Raw genomic sequence first — 24538 nt, 5'->3', positions numbered from 1 at the left:
TTACGAGATTTTTTTTAAAGGGATTTGCTAGCGTCCATCGCAGAAGGCATTTTGCAAAGCATCTTATTCATTTAATTCATCTGAGCTGGCTGAAAAGACTCTCCGCGAAATGCCGTCTGCGATGAACGCCAGCAAATCCCTATTTTGAAATTGTGATACCATTGACAGCTGGTAAAATAGTACAAGACAATGTGAGTTAGTGAAATTATCAGAACATGGTGTGCAAATTTCAGGAGCTTATCAAAATTATTGAATGTGCTACAACAAAGTCTGTGTATCATATCACATACTTAAGAGATGTTATTTGGATTGCGTATGACGGTAAACTTTTAATACAATTTGGTCGAATTTAATTTGAACAGTGAACTTTTGGGTCTTGCACACATAGCATGAGGGGTGCCATGGCCCCCACTGACTGGCAAAATCTCTTTTATGATGCATGGTTAGCTAGTTTAGTGATCATGTCCCCCAACGACCAATGCAGCCAAGTGTAAATTAGCCCGGCCCCCAAGTGTAAATTCCTGTGCAAATCGTTGTATCTTATAGATTAATGGATATGAAAATTAATGTTTTAATTTTTCTCCACCCAACTCTGAACAAGGATACATGGATCACCAAGCCAATTTGAGACGAAAAGATGGGGCCGACCCTAATGGATGGTCCAGGAATTTTATGAAAATGTTTGGGAAGGAAAAACTTTTCCAATTTTTCCTTCTTTTCTTTTGTTTGATTAATATGAAAAATTAAAATAACTTGAACCGACCAGTTCAAATTTTAGTGAAAAAGGAACTTTCAATTTATGAAGGTATTCCTCTAAATAAGCCACAAGGCCCATAACCATATCATTTTCCTCTATATTCCTCAGAGAATTCCTATAATCCGATCAGAGCCTATATTGAAACAAATCCTAACGGACACTTTTGTGGATAATCCATTGGTAGGGTTTGACGGGATTAGTATCATGGACAGCTCTGTAGTTTTTGACGGTCTAGATTGACCAAAAGTGTCTTTGATCTAATTCTCATTTTGTAATATATATATATATATATACCTGCATCTTCTTTAAATAAATAGAAAATAAATAAATAAAGGTTACACAAAATGATAATGAGCGTGGGACCTATCATCCTTTAATGTAAGGTGAATGAATTATTGATGAGTGATTTAGAGTGTGAGGCACGCAGTGGAAGTATTCTCTTGACTCTCATGTTAGACGGATAGAGAAAGAGACGACCTTTCCTGTCACGGTTGTGGGTCTCACTCTTTATGAGATGTCACTATTAGTACGCGTTTTTCCCTTATTTGTGACCTCAGCTTCTACTTTAGACATTTGGATGGTCCAGATTTATGAACGGTGAGGTGGCGAAGACTCGAAGACTTTGGATATCCACCTTTCCTTCTCTACATATATCTATGTTTAAGCTTAGAGTGAAACTACAACCGAGCTTTTAGTTTGGAGATAAACATGTTAAAAATATGAGGGGTTTACACGCGTATAGTATTGTTGGGGTGTTGTGGTTTGTGAGTGTGTGTTGCTGCTTTTACGGGGGCCAAGCATGTTTGGAGGAAGAGAGAAAAGCTCTCTTACAATTGAAAGACTCCATCAACGACTATCCAAATAATGCTACTCATTCTGTCTTCCAAGATTGGGTTGGAGAGGATTGCTGTCAATGGGAGCGTGGGCGGATATCATGCTCTAGTTCTTCATCTCGCGTGATAAGAATCAACCTTAACTTCGAAAGGGATCCTTCGTTTGGAGTGTGGTATCCTAATGCTACTCTGTTTGCCCAATTCAAAGAATTGAAGTCACTATATTTGAGGTTTAATCAGATCGGTGGATGGGTTATGCCAGAAGGTAATGCTCGTTTCCTCCAATCTTATAAAATCCTTCCTCAAATTGCATAAAAATCCTCAATCTCTTTTCTTAGGCAATTCAAAGATATTGATGGATGTTTAGCAAATCAGGTTTTTCTTTTAGTTCAACAAAGACCTAAAATGGATTCACCGTCTGTATATTTTTCTGGAATTCTCCAAAAGGACAAAAGAACAAAATCAACAAGGGACAAATGGTAATTTGAAAACAGTGATATCCAACAATCATTACCGGCATGAGGCCCATATATTTTTATATTTTTTAGTATTATTATAAAGGGGGAGGAAATATAGTCATCAGCACCTCACTCTGTCATCGTCTCTTCCTTTTTGCAGGGTTCATTCAAATGAAAAACTTAGAGGGGTTGTCTCTTGGAGGAAATATGCTCAACCAAAGCAGCCAATCCTTGTCAGGTATCGAGTCTAGATCGAATTTTATAAACTCACACACATACAAAAATTCCAATAAATATTTAGTGGAGTAATAGTTGATAGAATCATATTCTAACGACATGCCTTGGATGGAAATTGATTCACGTTTATGATTTGTATGAAACATCTTCTCTTCTTTTCTTCTTAGTTTTCTCATTTGTAAAAAGCTTTTTCACTATAATTTGCCCATTTCTTGCAGGATTATGTGGTTTGAAAAACCTACAATATTTGGATCTTAGCCGCAACAATCTTGAAGCACTTCCACCGTGTCTGCTGAGCAATCTCTCTGCATTGGAACGCTTGTTCTTATATTGGAATAACCTGAAAGGAGACTTACCTGGTATTCTACATTTTGCCATTTCATTTGTGTGTTTGTTGAAGCAGTGTGAAAAACCAAAGAGTAAATTTTCCATTTAGAATTAGTGATGTGGAACAGGTGAGTAGGAAATGGGTCTTAAGCTGAACAACTTTGATCTCTATCTTAGAACATTGGTAACAACTCAAAACCGATCGGCTGAAAAGAAAGACTTAAAACAGAACGTTAACTCCAACTCATTAAAGAACATGTTTCTAATTTTCTTAGCCCATAGATCGCTTAGGAAAAATGATCAGATCTGATCACTATGGATGCAGAACTGATTTAGTAGGTGAGAGCTATGGAGATTCCTTAATTTCTCTTCACACTCGTCATTTGAATATAGAGATAACATGAGATGGGCAAGACCAGATTCAAAGCTGACTTGAAAGAGAAATTTTACAAGATTGGGACTGATTACATTCAAACAAATTCAAGATAAAGGAGATGAAATGGAGCAACTTACTTGGAAGGAATCTCTCACTACTTTTCCTCGGTGGGATTCGTCCACTCCTTAGAGGTTGACGCTCTACCCAACTCTTACCAAAACTTCCAATCTTACCTTAGAAAACTACGACAAATGAAACTCCTCTCCTCTATTTATAGAGGGAGAGAAGTCTACTAGAAGCTGCTGCCATCTTGTGACAGCTCAAGCCAGCTGGCTTGCTAAGGTGGCATGCCACATGGCTTCTTGTAAGGCTCCCAATCATGTGGTCCCTTCTTGCCCAAATGACCCGGTGTGTTCTTGTGCTTTCAAAGCAGTCCCACTTCTTCATGGCATCCTCTAGTTGCCACATGGCTGGTAATGTGGCAAACTTGTGGCCTCCAAAGCCTTTCAACAATCAGTCCCCCTCCCAACTAATTATGCCCTACCATCCTTTCTACCCTATATTGACTCTCATATTACAACATCGACATTACTACATTTAACCACCTGTACACATAAAGGAAAGTAAAAATCTGACAATTGTATGTTAAAAAGAAACCTGCGCTCCCCGTACTCTCCCCCTTCAAAAGATCATTTCCTCAAGCTCGCATCTTTCTCCAGGCAGACTCGACACAGGTTCTAGGGCTTTAGGGATTCCGTCCACTTTGTTCGGCCAAGGAGGCAATGAAGCCAATTCCTAGGTCAAAGACAAAGCTTTCTTTAGCAGGGCTCTTCGCCCGGGGCCGATCCGTGTCAACACCTTGCCTCGTTGTCAATGGTGTATCGCACCACCAGGCTACTTCTGATGGTGCCTTGTCTTTATCTCCATCTTGAATTTCAAGTAATTTTTATTCCCCAAGGCTATCCTCACGAATCAAATGTTTCTGCCCTAATGTTCTATCATGATCTAGAAAAGGATTGTGAAAGAAAAGCTCTATTAAGTCAAAATGGTCCCTTGTCATCTCAAGATCTAGGCCATCCACTGCCCACACCCCTGGGCACAATATGGTCGTCCTCTGCAAATGCCATCGACTCTTCATCATCCTCTATGAAATGCTCCTTTGTATCTACGACATCAGACTGACAATCCTCCCAAATCTCAACTTGTGTACCACAATCCTCACAAATCTCACTTTGTGTGTCATACACCACTGTCTCCACACAAGAATCTATCTTGTGTACCACAATCTAAATGCAGAGCTTTCAACAACAGTGATGAAGTTCGATCAACTCACTCTCCATAAATGAGTTTTAGAATTCTGGTCAGGCTGAGGCTTCACTATCACTATATTCTTTGTGAAATTAATGCTCGCGAATCTCTATATTGCTGCTCAGATTGAACTCCAAGATTGAAGATTCTTCCAACCAAGGACTTTTGATTCTTTAGGATTCAGTTGTGTTTTAGTGATGGAAGCTGCAAAGCAATCTGAGTTTTGCAAGCTCCAGGTTAAAAGAAACTCCTCCAATGATTGCTCCTTAGTAAACTTGATTTGGCCAGATCCAGATTAACACAATCTCGCTTGTTGTTTGACAATAGCTCGCTGGATTGGAGTTCATCGAGGTTTGCTTGAACTGGTTCGAGTTTATTGTGAAGAGGAGAAGTAGATCCAGAAAAGATATTAAGAAGTATCAAATTGGTAACTGAATACCTTTAGCTCTAAGTTCTCCTGTTCTAGGAAACTCAGATCTGGCACTGGAACCCAAGTATTGGAGGGGAAAAAATATAAACGAGAGAGAAGCAGCAACAGGACCGCAGAATTCTAGAGTGGAGAGCCGGAACTTGTAGATCCGGAATGCCATTGTATTCAGGTGGACCACTTCAGAAAACTATCGTCTCAAGCCAGGATATGATGTTGATGAGTAACAACAAGCAGATGGCAACTCAAACTCCACATTGTTGATTTCCACGATAACAGAGCACGATGTCTTTTCTCCTTTCAGCTCAAAACGGATCAAAGGTTCAACACTACCAATTCTCATATACCAGTGTTTGGATCGAACAACCAGAAGGCATTGAATTTCCTCAAAAATAGAGTGTCGCCTGGTACTCTGTTTCTGTGTTCTTGTAGAATATAAGAAACAAAAGTTGAATCCTTCCAGATCAAGTGGATTTGCTGTTTTGTAGAGATGTAAGAAGATAAGTATAGATCCATAATACTTGTTGTTAACAGTTAGCATTCCACATTCAATTAAGGCAAATGATCAGTTTTCCCAAAGACGAATGATCTGCCACGAAGTAGTGTAACAATACAGTGGTTTCATTGCCTACTAGATGACTCCTTTCCCCATTTCAATTATGTTCAAGGAAGGCTTTCAAAATTTCAGGATAAACATGAACAGATTCTTGCATTTTCTATTTTGATCTATTAGATCTTTATGCGGAAAGATCTCAGAGATGAAGTCCACCAATGAAGGTAGAGAGGACGGAATTTTTGCACGTCCATAACAAAACAAAAAAGAACACTCAAGGATGTGGAATCAAACAGCGAGGCTCTCCTCCAATTGCTAAATCTCAATAACTCTAAGTCTCATGAAAACGAAGAAAATTCCTCAAGTATCCTAATAAGCTGTAGTTCCTGTGACAGGAATAGATTTCCTGGTATGATCCAAGGAAAAAAAACAATGGAGGCAGAGCAATGTGTGATGCTCTACTTTTTTTTATTCTGTGAATAACTTCAATGGAAAACTGTAAAACTCTCAATGGAGGAAATATGATCGAGCAAAGAAGGTCTTTGTCACTCTTTGGCGTGCTTGTCATGAAGCTTTCCATTTGAGTTGCTAGTGGAGTAATCTCATATTGACCTGAACTTAACTCATAGTACTAACAAGCAAATCATTAGATTATAAATCTTAATCAATTTGGGCTTGGAATCAATCAAAACAGGGGTGATTGTTGAACCATTGGGCTTACAAAATTTCTACAAATTTGGTGGACTTTTCGACAATTTCTGTGGAAATTTTGGTGGACATCTTTAAAATTTTGATGGGAATATTTAAAATTTCGGTGGAAATCTTGTAAATAAGCATGAAAATGAAATTTCAGAATTTCAGCGAAATTTTGGAATTTCAATGAAACCATGTAAAACAAATGACTCATTGTGAATTTCGTTTCGGTCTTGGCCGAAATCCGAAATTTAAAACCATGCCACCAGTCTGACGCCTTGGAAAGTAGCCCTCACTTCCACTTTGTTAGATTCCTTGATAGCAAAAGGCCCAGAGAAGGCTCGCTTAGTATCACCAATCTTGTCTCTAATAAGGCCTCCGATGACGGTCGGGCCCGGGCTACCAAAGCTAGAACCATCGAAATTTATCTTCAAATAACCGGAGTGTAGGGACCATCTAGGGGTCATTAGCACCTTTCGATCCAACTTATGAAATCCCCCCCCCCCCCAATATCGCCTGATATTTGTGCCCGGGTATAATTTAAAGCAAGGGAGAATTCTAGCATAGTAGATTGTACGCAACATAATCCTCTCAAATGAGTAGGACGCACTTCTGACCATGATTTTGATTGCATGACCATTCCATTCCATCCATAATCCCCAGTATGCGGCTAAGAGAATGAACTTCCATAAAATTAGCCTTTCCTAGGCCAAGGCGCAAAAAACCAAGACCGAGGAGATCAACAGTATGACTAGGAACATCCAGATTCCAAACCTATCGAGAATTTTTGCCTAGACATAGGGCTGGCAATTAAACCCACGAAAGAGGGGATCCGCCCCGACCGGGGCGAGAATTCCCCTACGGGGCCGGGGGTTCGAAAAATTCCCCGAAGCTGGGGCACGGCAGGGATGGGGATTGCTCCGGACCCCGCCCTGCCTTGCCCCGCTATCCAAATACAAAATTGAATTTTCTGCTAAGAAATTTGGGTTTGCCGCTTTTAATTTGGGTAGCCGCACTTGCCATCGAACACATTTCCTTTGGTATTCTTAAATTTTCCCTAATATCTTTTTCAAATGCATATTTAGTAGAATTTTTCAATTAAAAAATCCATCAAACACGTTTCACCGTAGTGGCAAAGCTTGGATCTAAATGCAAAGCTTTCAACAGTGGTGATGAAGTTCGATCTACTCACTCTCCAAAAATGAGTTTTAGGATTCTGGTCAGGCTGAGGCTTCGCTATCACTATATTCTTTGTGAAATTAATGCTCGCGAATCTCTATATTGCTGCTCAGATTGAACTCTCAGATTGAAGATTCTTCTAACCAAGGACTTTTGATTCTTTAGGATTCAGTTGTGTTCAGTGATGGAAGCTGCAAAGCAATCTGAGTTTTGCAAGCTCCAGGTTAAAAGAAACTCCTCCAATGATTGCTCCTTAGTAAACTCGATTTGGCCAGATCCAGATTAACACGATCTCGCTTGTTGTTTGACAATAGCTCACTGGATTGGATTTCAGCGAGCTTTGCTTCACTCTCTGAACTGGTTTGAGTTTATTGTGAAGAGGAGAAGTGGATCCAGAGAAGATAATAGGAAGTATCAAATTGGTAACTGAATACCTTTAGCTCTGAGTTCTCCTGTTCTAGGATGCTCAGATCTGGCACGTGAACCCAAGTATTGGAGGGGAAAAAATAAACGAGAGAGAAGGAGCAATAGGACCTAGAACTTGCATAATTCTAGAGTGGATAGCCGGAACTTGTAGATCCGGGATGCCTTTGTATTCATGTGGACCAAAGCTCAGCTTCAGAAAACTATCGCCTCAAGCTAGGATACGATGTTGATGAGTAACAACAAGCAGATGGCAACTCAAACTCCACATAGTTGATTTCCATGATAACAGAGCACGATGTCTTTTCTCCTTCCAGCTCAAAATAGATCTAAAGTTCAGCAATACCAATTCTCAAATACAAGTGTTTGGATCGAAGAATCAGAAAGCATAGAATTTTCTCAAAAACAGAGTGCCGGTGGTACTCTGTTTCTGTGTTCTTGTAGAATATAAGAAACAAAAGTTGCATCCTACAAGATCAAGTGGATTTGTTGTTTTGTAGAGATGTAAGAAGATAATAAGTATAGGATCCACAATACTTGTTGTTAACAGTTAGCACTCTGTATTCCATTAAGACGAATGATCTGCGACGAAGTAGTGTAACAACACTGTGGTTTCATTGCGTCCTAGATGACCCCTTTCCCCATTTCAGTTTTGTTCAAGGAAGTTTTTCGAAATGTCATGAAAAACATGAATAGATTCATGCATTTTATTTTTGATCTATTAGATCTTTATGAGGAAAGATCTCAGAGATGAAGTCTAGCAATGAAGACAGAGATGACCGAATAGTCCAAAACAAAGCGAAAAAGAACACTCAAGGATGTGGAATCAAACAACGAGGCTCTCCTCCAATTGCTAAATCTCAATAACTCTAAGTCTCATGAAAATGAAGAGAATTCCTCAAGTATCCTAATAAGCTGCAGTTCGTGTGACGGGGATGGTTTTTCTGGTATGATCCAAGGGAAAAAATAATGTACGCAGAGCAATGTGTGATGCTCTATTTTTTTAGTCTATTAATAAATTCGATGGAAAACTATAAAACTCTCAATGGAGGAAATATGATCAACCAGAGAAGAACATCTTTGTCACTCCTTGACGTGCTTGTCATGAGGCTTTTCATTTGAGTTGCTTGTGGAGTAATCTCATATTGACCTGAACTTAATCCACAATACTAACAAGCAAATCATTAGATTATAAATTTCAATCAATTTGGGTTTGGGATCAATCAAAACAGGGGTGATCGTTGAACCATTTGGCTTATAAAATTTCCTCAAATTTGGTGGACTTTCCTGTGGAAATTTTGGTGGACATCTTTAAAATTTCGATGGGAATATTTAAACTTTGCGTGGAAATCTTGTAAATAAGCATGAAAATGAAATTTCGAAATTTTAGCGAAATTTTAGATTTTCAATGAAACCGGGTAAAATAAATGACTCATTATGATTTTCGTTTCGATCTTAGCCGAAACCAAAATTTCAGCCGAAATTTAAAACCATGCCACTAGTCTGATGTCTTGGAGAGCAGCCCTCACTTCCGCTTTGTTAGATTCCTTGATACCAAAAGGCCCAGAGAAGGCTCGCTTAGTATCACCAGTCTTGTCTCTAATAAGGTCTCCGATGCCAGTCGGGCCCGGGTTACCAAAGCTAGAACCATCGAAATTTAGCTTGAAACAACTAGGGTGTGGGTGACATTTTAAGCATTTTTCATAGAAGTGATATAGAAATTTGTGTTAGTATCTAAGTCAAATAAAAAATGTGGAAAATTGATCGGCCTCTTGCAAGGATGATCATATTGACATTGCTTTATGATATGTGCTACTATTGAAATTCCCGTATCTTCGAGTGTTGTTGATCATTGGAATGATTTTGCAATATAGCCAAGTCGTGATGCTCATATCAATAGAATCTTTGGCCTTACCTTTGGTATATCAATGAAAAATCATAAGAAATCCTGAGATCTGAATATATCTTGCTCCCATCAATCAGAAACCCATATTAATAAAAGAGATTAGGGTTAATCCTCCTAGTGAAACACACCTTCCTTCTTAAAGTTGAACTTCTAATAGATTTAATCTTTAATTTATCTAAAATCAATTTTTGCAAAAATCCTAAACACGGATTACTAAAAAATCTAAGTGGCAATGTCCGCTACCCTAATAGATCTCACGAGGGATTATTCCAGCATTCTCCCAGTGGTCCATATTGACACTTCTATGTTCTGGGTAAAAAAAGAATGGGCTTTGGACATTTTAAAATTTTGAAGTATGGGCATACATCATTTCCTTTAACAAATAATCTCTTTAGTCTAGTCTTTTAGGGAAAATGTACATTCATGTAAAGAGAGCTAAATATATAGATCATGGTAGCAAATACCCAAATAATGAGCATTACATTCCATATAACATAGAAATAATGGTGCAAGCCTCTCCTAGGCTTCTTCGACTAAGGATCAGGAGAGTGACAAACAGACACTCAATTGCTCAATAACTCGGATATAAAAAAAAAATAGATTTACGTAAGATCAGTAAAATGAGCGTATCTCCCTCGATATAGGTCGGACTGACTTGATTCCAAAGCCAAAATTCCAATGACTCAAAGATCTACAACTTTGCTTGCAAAAGTGTTCTCAGATTATCATCATAGGGTGCTCAAAAAATTACTTGAAGTGGACGAATGAGAATGGACAGAATTCTGGAAACAGAGTGGGATATGATAGGAAAAGATAACAACTTCAATGGCTACTCTTCAAGGTTGCCAATAAAGGTGGGTAACATCAATTCTTCTAGATTGATGTCTACAACTCTTCAAGGATGCGAATGATAGTGAAAGCTCATACTCTTAAAGGAATGAGTGAAACTCTTCTAGGTTTCAATGATGAACTTTCAAGGTTCAAAAGAAATGCTCTAGGCAATTTTTCATTCAATAATCAACTAAAAAATTCATTACAGATGTTTGCTCGACTCTTATAGAGAAAATACAAGAGAAAAAACGTTCAAGCTAGCCCACTAATTATTTTTGGGACTTACATACATCATTAGTAACTTAGGAACTCAAAACACATTGACTAGTCAAAGACCTACATACATAGTCTACTAAAATAGTCATAACTTTTCAAATACATGGCAAAATAAATACCCTAAATATCCGTTGGAAAGATAATTCAAATACCTACAACTTCTTAGTTAATTATTTTCCATTATTAGTCCATATAAAGGTCCAAAAAGGTGCTTAAAAATGACTAGAATCATTATGACGGAAATTGCAACTGGATCAGGCCCGAATTGGCGTGTCCATGATCTTGGGCTGTACCTGGTCTTTATTCTTGGTGGATTCAAGTTGGGCTTGGGCCTTGTGTTACGAACCCGAATCGGTTCGCAACGCAATTGATCTTCTTAGAGGGAAGATCGGCCTCTTGATCCACTTCGAGGGAAGGATCAGTCCTCCTTTGTGCACAAGACACAATTTCTCAAACTAGTTTCTTCATTGATTTCCCTTAACAGTAACATCTGCTTATATAAAACACTCAAAGATAAACATAGAAAGATCTAGAAATATCTTATTATAAGAATAAAAACAACTAATTAGAAACTATCATATCTAACCTAACTACTAAATATATTAAGATATGATCTTATTCACTAAAATATCTAAGTAACCTATTCCACTAAGTGGGACCCATCTAGGTACGTATCACCTTGTGTTGGGCTTGAATGCGGGTTCTTCTTCTCATTGCTTAGGGTGGTTCATGTGGGCTTCAAATTTGTCAACCACATGGGTGTGGGCTGCATCAAATAATGATTTCCTTTTATGAGTACTTATTGTGGTGGACTCTTTATGATAAGACTAACTAATATCCATTCCATTCCAACTTTATTTTGTGCTCGTGGTTAATCTTCCCTTGACTATATCCAAATGTACACACTTTACATATAATATGAATCACCAAATTTAGTTTCAATATTAAATTTAAGTCTCTAGTAATCGCGATCAAACACTAAGGTCCTGTTTTTTTTAGATTTTGAGAATGGATTGTGAGTTCAAAACTGATTACTGGACTAAAAATTAAAAGTAATTTTGAGTCCAATAATCAGTTTAGGACTCACAAACGATTCTTAAAATCTAAAACAAATAGTGCCTAAATGAACTAATCAATCCCATATGCTCTACATGCCCCTTATGTGATATGTATGGAAGCCTTTTTTGTCACTTGGTATGCAACTATCATCACAATGTATATGTGCTTAACATCCAACTGATGATCCCTAATATTCTCTCTAACAATATGATACTATATGTAATTATGCCTACTTTCGTTGTCACCCTTCTTTCTTCTTAGAGAAGAAACCTACTGTAGAATTATCCCAATAAATAACATATAGCCTAGAGATATGAGTGCACGACTCCAAGCCTTGTGATAAAATTATGTAGCCATAGTGCTTGTATCACAGTCTTGTAGCATGGAACAAACTCTACCTCCATACTAGAAGAAAAGATCTGACACTAATGCTTCATGTTTTCTATGGATGAGATTGCCCTCCTTCCACCTAAGTAGTTACCCTAAAGTAGACTTCATATAATGGAGGTATTCAATTTATAAGAGAAAATTAGCAGGTTAGCCTTTTGTGACTGATCCTTAAACAGAACATCGCTCAAACAAAACCTCAAATGAGTCTTACGATCAAGCCTAGGGGCTTTGATGCATGCAGTCATCATCGTTGGGAAGTTGGTGGTCATGAGAGTTACACCTTTGATTGATCTAATCCGTTTTTCTCTCTAAAAACCCAAGTGTCATTCCAAACGAACACTCCTAACATCTCACAATGTGTCTATCCAAAATAAAACAAGGCCTAAGAACCACATTTTTAGCATTTTTCTTATAAGTAATATAGAAATTTGATTTGTTTTCCTTTGCATCGAAAGGAATTTGTTTTTTGGTAATAGATGAAATGTGCTCATATTTATGTCTTCATCATTTTCTTGTAGGTTTATGCAGCTTGAAGAGACTCAAGACTCTATCTCTCCAGGATAACCAACTTGATGATCGAAGTCTTCCATCATGTCTAGGAAACCTTTCGTCCCTGAAAGATTTAGATTTATCAAATAATAATCTTAGCAATCCACTCGGCATGTCAACAGGTATGGAGTGGCAATAGTATTTTCTCATCCAAAATGATGATGGTTAAAGTAGTTTTTCTCTTCACTTTCGCTTATCTCATAAGCGATTTTTCTAGCAATTTTCTTGTAAGTAATATAAAACTTCAAGATTTTTTCCCTTGCAGCAAGAGCAATTTATTGTTTAGTAATAAATGAAATGGGTTTTGGGTGTTTTATGTCTTGATCATTTTCTTGTAGGTTTATGTTTCTTGAAGAGACTCACGAAGCTGCGACTTGGCCATAACAATCTTCACGATCAAAGTCTTGCATCATGTCTAGGCAACCTCTCCTCCCTTCAAACCCTGGATTTATCAGGAAATAATCTGACATCTACATTTGTCATCTCAACAGGTACGGGGCAATAGCATTTCCTCTCCCAAATGATGATGTGTGGAGTATTTTTTGACAGGATTTTATTATTTTTCTGTCATAGTACCCGCTTTAAGAACAGTAAACTATACATTTAATAAAGAAAATGGGAAATGATATTCCCAACCCCTCTTTTAAGATCTTTGGATCTCACAGCCTCACAGGCATCGTTTTAAATTTCGACCTAAATCCGAAATTTCTGTTTTCGGTGAGGACCGAAACTGAAATTCTCAAAATTTACCAAATTTCATCTAAATTTGGTATTAAAATAATAATATTTTATTCCGTCAAAACAATTTCAAACGAAATTACAGAAATTCCGGGTGAAATTTCTGTAATTTCGGTTGAAATTTCGTCCCAACAATTAGCCGTTTCGGTAGCAAATACTAAATTTAGCCCGAAATTTCCGGTTGAAATTTCGATTTAGGATAAATCCAAAATTTTAGCCAAAATTAAAATTTAAAACCATGCTCACATGTCACAGCCCAGAGACAACCAATACAATGACTGGGCCATATCTTATAGGTATATCATCTCCACATGTTTACAGGACTAATTATGCTATTACCTTGAGTGGTCATGGTTGGCTCCAGACTGGAGGAACTTCCTCCAGCCCCTCTAATAGCAAGGGGTGTGGAAATATCAAATCCATGTCTGAAAAAAATAAACATGGAATTGAAATTTACACACCCCTTGCTATTAGAGGGGTGGAGGAAGTTCCTCCAGACGGTCTGGAGCCAAGTTTTGTTCCATGGTTAGGATCAAGCCTTGGGTCAACATTAAGTTCCACATATGGTCAAGGGTGTAATCAAGACCGTTGATCAAGTGGACCATCATGAGGCAACCCATATTGTCCAAGTCTTATGCCTAACTGAGATCCCATTTGTCAGATTAAGGCCTACAAATATCACCATATTTTTTTAGCATCTTTCTTGTGAAAAAATAATTAAAAATTTGAAAAAGGAATGTTTTATCATTTTCCTAACAAGAGGGATATTTTTGTCTTAAAAAATAATTATGACTGTTATGTTCTACGTACTACACAGGCCTTTCTAGGACTTAGAAGTTGTCTTTTTACCTTCTTTTTTTTTGAACTAGTGAAAATTTATTACAAGCAGCCTTAAAACTCACAAAGAAAATACCAACACAAGAAATCTTATGAAACTATGAGGGAAGAAAATAAAAAAACTCTTGAGGGTCCCACCTTTGATTGATCTTATCCATACATTTGATAGGCCTTACATTGAGTAAAGGCGTGAGGATATTATTTCCCAAAATATGACTATTTTTTTTACATTTACACTAATAAATTGGAAAAAAAGAAAAATAAAATTTTGTGAGAAACTTATTTTTCAGCGAAGAATTTTATCTTTCCTCATAATCATACAATGGGACTTCCTCGTTATCATTTTGCCACATCAATCTAATTTTGTCACCATTTTCTCTCTCTTATTCTTACAGGGATTTGCAAACTAAGGAACTTAAGTTACTTGAATCTCAAGAGCAATTATATTGAGGGTGGTATTCATCCACGTATGGAAGGCATGCATAACCTGCGATGGCTTCATCTCTCCGGCAATCACTTAACAGGAAGGATTCCTTCATTCTTTTTCAACAACCTAACGAAGATAAGGACTATTGATCTTTCAAATAATCAGTTCATGGGTGTGTTCTCATTTTCCATTTTTGCCAACCTCTCGCAGCTTTTAGATGTTGACCTTTCAAACAATGTCCAATTAGAGGTCGAAACCCAACACCCACATTGGGTTCCTACTTTTCAACTCACGTCCTTGAGTTTAGAAAATTGCAAACTCAACCAACTGAGCACTCGTACCATTCCTAGATTCATTTCAACTCAGCTTCATTTATACGATTTAAATTTGGGCCATAGCTCTCTTAAAGGGATCATCCCATCTTGGCTGTTGTACAATACATCACGTGGTACCTTGTTGTTGAGCGGTAACTTGTTCGAAGGGTCAATTCCGCAGTCTACCCACAACACTACATCATCTGTCATTTTTCTAGATATCTCTGAGAACAATCTGTCTGGGCCACTTCCTACAAACATCGGCACACTCTTCCCTCAGTTGAATTACTTCAACCTATCCAAAAATATTTTGCAAGGTAGGATCCCATCATCCATGGGTGAAATAATAAGCTTACAGGTATTGGATCTATCTTGCAACGAACTTTCAGGAGAAATGCCACATCAACTCACCAAAAACTGCACTCAGCTGGTTTACCTAAACGTATCAAGTAATAGATTGCAAGGAGACATTCTCCCAATTGATGCTAACTTGACACGATTGCAATATTTACTTGTCAGCAACAATAACTTCACTGGAATAATTCCATCTGGCCTGTTAAATAGCCCTAACTTGATGATTCTTGATATGCGAAAAAATACCCTATTCGATACTATTCCTATTTGGTTATTCTCCCTCTCAAAATTGGTATCAATTCTTTTAGGGCATAATTTCTTTCGAGGACACATTCCAATACAACTGTGTCAACTAAGTAACCTCCATACCTTGGATCTCTCCAACAATTCTTTTTCTGGAAGTATACCTTCTTGTCTCACCAACATAAGTTCATGGAAGAAAACAGATCAAATCCAAGTTTTCGATGTTTTTTTAAATGGTACATTGTTTCATCCTAGGCTTTCAACTACTTTCACGACAAAGAGGGTCACTTACTTTTACAAGGGCCTTCCTTTTAGCTTGATGACTGGAATTGATTTGTCCATGAATCAGTTGGAGGGTGACATTCCATTCCAAATAGGAGACTTGGGAGAGCTTCTCTCATTAAATTTTTCCAGCAACCTGCTAACAGGCCATCTTCCACGATCCTTTCAAAACCTAGAAAGCTTGGAGAGTTTGGATCTTTCTCACAACATGTTAGCTGGGAATATCCCTAATGAATTATCTCAACTGGATTCACTTGGCGTTTTCTCCGTCGCCTACAACAACCTATCAGGTAAGATCCCTTATGAGAAACACCTTACCACATTTGGTAATGATAGCTACGAGGGAAATCCAAATCTTTGTGGACCACCACTAGAAAGAAATTGCTCCTTGGAAATCCCTTCACAACCTCCTAGAGATGAGGGAAAAAATTATGGGGTACTTGATAATCCTGTGATTTTCTACTCATTCGTGGCAATGTCATATGCTTTGGGATTTTGGGGAGTCATCGGCTTTCTCATCCTCAACAAAAATTGGAGGCATAAATACTTTAGAGCTATGGATGCATATATTGACTGGTCGATCGAGAAGCTCTTAGAATTCCGCAGTTACTTGAAAAATTGTTGTTTCAAATAATGGTACAATTTTTCTTTAGTTGTAATGCATATGATTGTTGGAACTAATAATAAGCTTTATCTTGAGTTTTAAGTTAAAAATTTGATATTTTTGCAATGAATGGCTTATAACCACGCAGATCAAACCGACTACCCAAATCAATGGTGTTGATCACTCCATATCAACAATTATATGATTGGGATAGCACAAAAAAATAACTGCTTGAACTTTTAATAAATTATTGTTAGATAATCATCACCTGCGTTGTGAGGATCTCGCAGATTGTGTTGTATGTTCCTAGCAATCTCTTTAGACTAGAACATCCTCTTAGAGTGATAGCTGAGATATCTTCGCTATAATATATAGACATTTTACTAAGTAATTACTCAAAGTTTTTGAATTTGTGGATGAATGGTAGTTTAAAAAATATTGACCTAGGAGGCGTGTCTCACGGTTTGAAAGACCATTTTGTCATCTTCTTCTCATATAATTTTTCCTATATTTTCATCTCCTGCGATTGTGTTCGTTGCACTACCAACTACCAATGAAACCCAAAAGTGGAAGAAGAGGAGGAAATAGTAATATGTAGCCAATGGGTGCATATATCTAGTCCTAGACAATAAACAATTGACATTTAGTTTTTTTGTTTTAAAGTAGAAATTTTGAAAAAATAAAATTTGATACTTTCTTTGGATAGGGCTTTATAAACCTTGTAAAAATTTCTTTTGATAGAGCTCAATTTCCTCATATAAAAATTTTCCAAGTATGAAGAAAAAATCACTGTGTAAAATAGGGCTTTATAAACCTTGTTCTCGTCATGTTCCACAAATTGCCACATCCAATGTGGATGTTGTGTGTTAGATATGTCGACTGATTATATATGGCACATCATACACACTAAAGAGAGATAATATATGGTGACAACAAGGCCCCATGTATGATCTATCATCACACTCAAAAGTAGTTTCATATCACATAATACATATCTATGACAAACAATATGAAATACCTTGCTCAAAACATTCTACTATCTAGTTAATCCATATAGCACAAACTCATCAAGATATATACCATTTACCTTAGTCATTGGAATATAGTAAAGGGAGATGATAAATTCGCACCCCTGTAGGATGATTCGCACCCATTTAAGGTGAATTGACGTCAAAAAGCGTCAAAAATCATAAACAAGCACCAGCCTTTCAACGCTTTTTTTACGTCAGTTCACGCTAAAGGGTGTGAATAATCCTACAACGGGTGCGAGTTTATCATCACCCCATAGTAAATCCATAAAGTATGCCAAAATGGTTGAGGTCAAATTGTTAACTATCTATAGCCATCAGAATATAGTATAATATTATATCCACAACTGCACAAGATAACCTAGAGGTTGGCAGTTCAATCCCAGCTTACCTACCGAAAAAAAGGAAAGTAATAACATTTGCTTGCTTGTGAAAGCTTTCGAAAACTTATAGAAGACTTCAAGCTCTTGCTAGCAGACTTGAAACCCTTTAGGCCCTGTTTAGATGGCAAGTATTTTGTGGAAAAGTTTGCATAGGAAAAATATTTCTAAAATTTCCTACTTGTTTTACACATGAAAAAGCTAATTGGAACCATCACTATTCAAATTTTATTAAGAGGAACCTACAATTTATAATAATATCCTTCCAAATTAACCACAATCATATTATTTCCATCTAAATCGTGGAAAGAAGAAAGTTTTCGAAGAAAGTTTATTCCATCTGAAATTTTTTTCTTGCAATTCAAACAAGGCCTTAAGGTAGACCTGATGAGGAATCTTAATGACTAGCTTAATACATTCCAAAGGAGGACTTCAAGGAACCTAAAAATACAACACTTGCTAACGACTGGCATAAGTCTGCTAACTAATGCTATTTGTTGATGGGTCAAAAATGCTACACGCTTTAACACCAGACATTATTACTGAAAGGATATTCCAAATCAAACCGTATGAAACGAAGAATCCTGATCCTGGAGAGCTCATGATTAATATCGAAGGAGCTGGAATTGGTGGAATTCTTCCAAGATGACGAAAGAATGGTTCTTGGTTTATTCTCCATTGAAGTCATGAAAGAACAATTTTTTTGGACTAGAGCTCTCATCCATTTTCATGGGAGTGAAAATGGTGCAAAAATGGGGAACCCCAAATCTATAGATTGGAGCCGATTAATTATTTGCAGTAGATGTAATTACGAGGAAAATCCAAGCCCCCATGGAAAATATCCCAATGACAACGCACATTCGAGAAATCCTCAACACTTTCAAAGCCTGGTGCATAATGCACGTGTCGATGGAAGCAAACTTGGCCGCAGACTTCCTCTCAAAGTGAGGTTGCCCATGCAAGGGAGAAGATATCCCTCTTCCCTCATCCCTCCAATGCTTATGGAAATAATCCAGTCAGATAGGGAAGGAAAATTGTACTCTTGTTTGTAATTTGTTCTCTACTTTCATTTGTTCTTCTTGTATTCTTTCCTTCTATTCAATGCACTGGTAGGGGTTCCACCAAACCCCAGCTCACCCATAAAAAAATCTAGGTACAATTCATTGTGGCTAACCATACCTTATCCGGTATGGTTTTCTTAGTGTGAAGATCCACACCTAAGGCATACTTTAATTGGAGTTATCCACACTAGAACATATGATAGCCATCCTCACTAGCTTAGCTTTTCTCACTGAATCCATCCGCACTTCATAAAATACTCAGTGTGGGTGTCCACACTATAGTAAATTTTCGGTGTGGTTATCCATACTAATAACATTTTAAGTATAACTATTCACTATATTACATATTTTCAGTATGATTATTCACATTTATGGGGTTTTCTTTTTTAAATGTAGTTTTCTACACCTATAGTGAAAATTTTACTGCCTATAAGGTCCTACTTGTGATTGAAAATGAGCATGGGCTTTAGGCTTATACTAATAAACGGCGGAAATGAAGCAATTGATCGCAAGAAAGTAATGTAAGAATCAAATGGTAAAGAAGTGACTTATCGACTGAGTTGAGGCATGAATATGAATCTGCTATCCATAAGGCAAATATTGACCTCATAAACGACCAATGTATGGTACATATGGGATTGCCAATGTATGCCTCCAGGATACAATGACTCCGCTCCAGAGTTGTGCACTCACAACCTGGACACCTTGAGAACATGATTATGTTTGCCATGATTAAAAAATAGAACGGAAAAGGGAGCAAACTTAACAGGAGAAGCAGGGAGAGAACAAACATATTCTAGAATGACTTTTACGTATTCTCGATCGAATATTTGAAAAAGTTAAAGAGACGCGATTAATGAACAGTTATGTTGAAAACTGTTTTGAAATGTTTCCATAACGATAGTTTATGCTATACTAATGTGACCCGGCTCGGCCCATCTCGGAAAACTCGCTACTCAAGCCCCAAAATTGTATTTCAAATCAAAGTAATTGAAAACATGCTACCCAAGCCCCGGAAAACGTGCTACCCTTGGAGACGATGCGCCCCCTTCGGCACTAGGTTGATCGGCATTCGGCTCCCAAGATACAACGATCCATTGGGTCTCTTCCGGAATCGATCTGTAGGGACAAGCGTAGAACTCACCCTTAAAAGCTAGCCGTTAAGGGGAGGGTGCCCATTCCCTTTTAAAGCCCATCTACATCTATTACACTTCCGATGTGGGATCCTTTCTTTCACGTGGATCCCCCAACAATCTCCCCCTCCATGTGGAGACAATGTGGGAACTACGAGATCTTCCCCGAGGGTGTCCACACTATCATAAATTTGCGGTGTGATTATCCATACTAATAACATTTTAAGTATAACTATTCACTATAGTACATATTTTCAGCATGATTATTCAAATTTATGGGGTTTTCTTTTTTAAATGTAGCTTTCTACACCTATGTGAAAGTTTTATTGCCTGTAAGGTCCTACTTGTGATTGAAAATGAGCATGGGCTTTAGGATTATACTAATAGATGGCGGAAATGAAGTAATTGATCTCAAGAAAGTAATGTAAGAATCAAATGGTAAAGAAGTGACTTATCGACTGAGTTGAGGCATGAATATAAATCTGCTATCCATAAGGCAAAATTACCCTCATGAACGACAAATTGACGGTACATATGTGATCTCCAATGTATGCCTCTAGGATGCAACAACTCTGCTCAAGGGTTGTGCACTCACACAGCCTGGACGCCTTGAGAACATGATTATGTTTGCCAAGATAAAAAAAATAGAACGGAAAAGAAAGCAAACTTTATAGCAGAAACCGGGAGAGAACAAACATATTCTAGAATAACTTTTACGTATTCTCGATCGAATATTTCAACAAGTAAAAGAGACGCGATTAATGAAAAGTTATGTTGAAGATTGTTTTGAAATGTTTCTATAACGATAGCTTATGCTAAACTAACCTGACCCGATCCGGCCCAGCCCGGCCCGGCTTGGCTCGGAAAAGTCGCTACCCAAGCCCCTGAAGGATATTCCAAATCAAAGCAAAAGAAAACACGCTACCCAAGCCCCGAAAAATGCGCTACCCTTGCAGGAGATGCACCCCCTTCTCCGCTGGGTTGATCGGCATGCCGCGCCCAAGATACAACGATCCATTGGGTCTCTTCCAGAATCGATCTATAGGGACGTGGGTAGAACTCACCCTTAAAAGCTAGCCGTTAAGGGGAGGGTGCCCATTCCCTTATAAAGTCCATCCACATCTATTACACTTCTGATGTGGGATCTTTGCTTTCACGTGGATCCCCCAACAATCTCCCCCTCCATGTGGAGGCAATGTGGGAACTACGACGAGATCTTCCCCGAGGGATATTTTACCATCCTCAGAGGCATACCGGGGTTACCGAGATCTTCCTGAGGAATTTTCCGTCCTCGGAGGCACACTGGGGTTACCACGGCCCGGATTTGATACCACTGGTTGTTTGACATGGTATCGGATGCAAGGGTCTCAAGTTCAAACCTCCTTGATAACAAAAATCCATATGCAATGGCCAAATCCAAAAGAAAGGACACATATGCCACATGTAGGCCAACCCTAAAAGAGGGGCCACAAGTGACGGGGGCGTTAAAGTATAAAAGATTAAATAACGCCTTATCCAACCGCTTAAGCTTTTGAAGCAACTGATTGTTTGACACGATCCCTCGAACTCTTCACCACCTGTGTCACAAAAGATGATAAAAGATGTGACCAAAAATGAATCAATGGAGTTTCTGGAGAAGAAAACATATAGCTTTTATAGAGATGAAGAGACCTCACCAGAAAGTGGTCGTTCTCCCTTTTTGAGATTATCGAAAGAGAGATTTTGTAGGGAAGAATAGACATGAAACGTCTCCACCCCTCCTAAAAGCCCTGTCAACATTTCCACTTTCCCTCATTAATAGGTTTTAATGTCTGCCACCGTTTCAACCCATAAAAAGTAGGTAGTAAATAAAATCTTTTGATTTCTTTAAACATTGAGAAACGTTAAAACCAAAATGTCACAGAAATCTAGCATGCAAACGAAGCAGAAGTGGGTCTTGATAAATGTCTTTTAAAAAGGAGAATAAAAGGGAAATGATAAATGCACCCCTTTTCATAGCTTGGGACACCCGGCTAGAGTGTATCTATGATCGCAAAGGGGCTGATGAACTTCACATTTAAGGAATGAAGTGACCTGATTGCCACGTACAATGCAGCCGGATGTCCCAAGCGATGGAAAGGGGTGCATTTATCATTTCCGAATAAAAGTGTCTTTCATTTTAGCATTTTCCTTTTCCATTTAGGCCCTATTTGGATTGCAAGAATTTTTTGGAAAAGTATGGAAAGGAAAAATATTTCAAAAAATTCCAAACTTCTTTTTACACAAACCAACCCTATTCAACTTTTACTTATGCCCCTCAATTTCTGATAGTATCCCTCTAAATTAACCAAACAGGGTCATAGAAAAGAAAAAAAATTTGAAGAAAATATTTTCATTTGGAAATATTTTTATTGCAATCCAAGCAGGGTTTTAATGCTGGGCATCTTTCGCATGTGTATTTATTTCCGATTGAGCAGGGTTTGGTGAAGTTTTATTTCATTTACTTACATTTGCCTTGTACTTTCCTAAATGAAGTGTTCTTTACCTACATGTATCAGAATATGTAGGTCCCACCCATATCATTTAATCTGGATCATGTAACAGATCAATACACTCACAGAATCTCAACTATTTCTAAAAAGGCGGCCCAGTGCACGAGGCTCCCGCTATTTCGGGGTCTGGGTAGGGCTAGATGTACGCAGCCTTACCCTTGCTTTGCAGAGAGGCTGTTTCCGTGACTCGAACCGTGACCGAGAATCTTAACTACTAGTTGGAGACCCGTGCGATGCACGGGCAAAAAAGCTTTATAACTTTTTTTTTAAAGAAAAGAAAAACTTTTTAAAAAAGAAAAGAGAAGAAAAAGAAAGAATACGCATTCATAAGGAAGATATAGAGAAAATTTCAACAGAAAGCCATAAGAAATCTCTAAAGAGGCAAGACACATATATTTAACCAAAAGTAAAGAATAATTGAAATACATAACAAATTTAAGCACGGAAACAAAGGAACTAATAAAATTTTGCCAAATAGATTCTCAACGAATCCATAAGAAGTGTTCCAATTTTTTCATTGGTCTAGGTGGAGACCAAAGATCTTGAGCGACCGATCCGGCAGAACAACTCATGAATCTGAAACAAAATTAGAAATAAAACACCTAACTTTTGAAAGAATGAAGCAAAATAAGCACGGGCAGTTATGAAAAAAAGAAAAGAAAAAAAGACAAAAAAATCAGACATTAATAAGAAATTTGCATATAAGCAGATAAAAGGAAAGAAGAAAAGAAAGCGAGAAAGAGGAACAGAAACTTGCAGTTTGGCTAACCGATCGAGCCTGCTGCTTGTTCTCTGTAGCCATGGTTCGGATCCCGAGCTTCAGTTTTGGAAAAATCACACGGACGTGCGAGACAGAGAGTTTACCAAAATTTTGAGATTTAGAACCCTAAAGTAGAGTTCGTTTCTTTATATATAATGAAAAAACACTGGCTGTGCAACGTTGCGCAGGAACCCCGCGCAACGCACTAAAATACACTAATAGCAGGGGGTGTGGACATGGTCTGAAACAATCAAATTAATCAGTACATTATACATAACACATACCCCACATTTCACACAACACATGCTGATATTTGATTTACACATCAGAGGATGGTATTCCAGCTCAATTCTAGGGTAAATGTGGTAAATGCTGAATAATAAACCATAACTACATGAAGAAATATAATATCATGGCAACTAAATTCTTGTAACCATTTCTTCAAACCGGCATACATCTTAAGAAGCCTTTCATTTTAAGTAGACAAAAGGAAATCCATGGTAGCCAAGTAGAACATTTGTAGACATTATGACCGTTTTCCCAAAAGAGCCAAGAGACCTTGAGCATAGAAAACACAATCAAATAAAGAAACAATCAAGAATATGAAAGAGGTATATTAAAATTGTTCATAAAATTGAAGGCGCATAATCATACTGAAATCTAAACGAAAATGCCACCTCTGCTCTTCATCATGAGGATTCCCCTCATCAGAAATCTTCATATGAGCCCCTGATTAGGGAGGACTCTGATGATGATGTTCCCCCCCAACCCTTTGGCCATCTTAACATCAATTGGTCCCTTGGGCTTCATAGCAAATCCAATTTGGAAGCTCCTCCATCTGATCTGTCAGGGACACCTCCTCTCATATTGCATGCTTGTCCTCTGGAGTCCCCTTCTTCTCTTTCCTCCTCAGCCAATACAAAGGACACTGCTTCCTCATCCCAAAAGAAGAAGAAGAATAAGAAGAGTAGGAAAAAAGGGTTATATGGTTGTTTCTACATAATCTTCTAATCCCTAAACCAATTAAAACACCTTATGCTAAAACACCTTCCTCATCCCTTAATTCCTACATAAACTATAATTTTGATGTTAAGTGGGACCCCTTAATTACATCTTTTAATCCCTAAACTAATTAAACCCCAATTTAGGAATATAAATAGGGGTATTTAAGTAAATAATGAATAAAAGAGATAAAATAGGATCTCTTAGCAAAAATTTAGGAGGTATCCGATCTCCAAATTTGGAGTGGTTGTGCGGCACATCC

At 37.8% G+C, this 24538-nt stretch overlaps 1 protein-coding gene across 1 annotated transcript; it reads left to right on the top strand.

Moving 5' to 3' along the window:
• The first annotated feature begins 1436 nt into the window (after positions 1 to 1436).
• LOC143885549 (uncharacterized) lies at positions 1437 to 16491 on the top strand. The gene is made up of 6 exons (XM_077389775.1): positions 1437 to 1855; positions 2209 to 2286; positions 2504 to 2644; positions 12552 to 12704; positions 12921 to 13073; positions 14553 to 16491. Exons 1-6 carry the CDS (start codon positions 1477 to 1479, stop codon positions 16409 to 16411), a joined length of 2763 nt encoding a protein of 920 aa, XP_077245890.1. The 5' UTR covers positions 1437 to 1476; the 3' UTR covers positions 16412 to 16491.
• Positions 16492 to 24538: the final 8047 nt, after the last annotated feature.

This window comes from Tasmannia lanceolata, unplaced genomic scaffold (assembly GCF_043159265.1).
Source record: "Tasmannia lanceolata isolate RefF3 unplaced genomic scaffold, GAP_Taslan_0.1 ptg000008l, whole genome shotgun sequence".
Classification (NCBI taxonomy): domain Eukaryota; kingdom Viridiplantae; phylum Streptophyta; class Magnoliopsida; order Canellales; family Winteraceae; genus Tasmannia; species Tasmannia lanceolata.
The sequence above is the reverse complement of the archived record's forward strand: the minus strand, read 5'-3'. Positions and strand labels throughout refer to the sequence as shown.

Bases quoted from the DNA above. Each gene is read 5' to 3' on its own strand.
- LOC143885549 (XM_077389775.1), top strand. From the start codon at position 1,477: ATGAGGGGTTTACACGCGTATAGTATTGTTGGGGTGTTGTGGTTTGTG. The intron at 1,856-2,208 runs GTAATGCTCGTT...TCCTTTTTGCAG, and splicing joins TGGATGGGTTATGCCAGAAG to GGTTCATTCAAATGAAAAAC. The intron at 2,287-2,503 runs GTATCGAGTCTA...CATTTCTTGCAG, and splicing joins AAGCAGCCAATCCTTGTCAG to GATTATGTGGTTTGAAAAAC.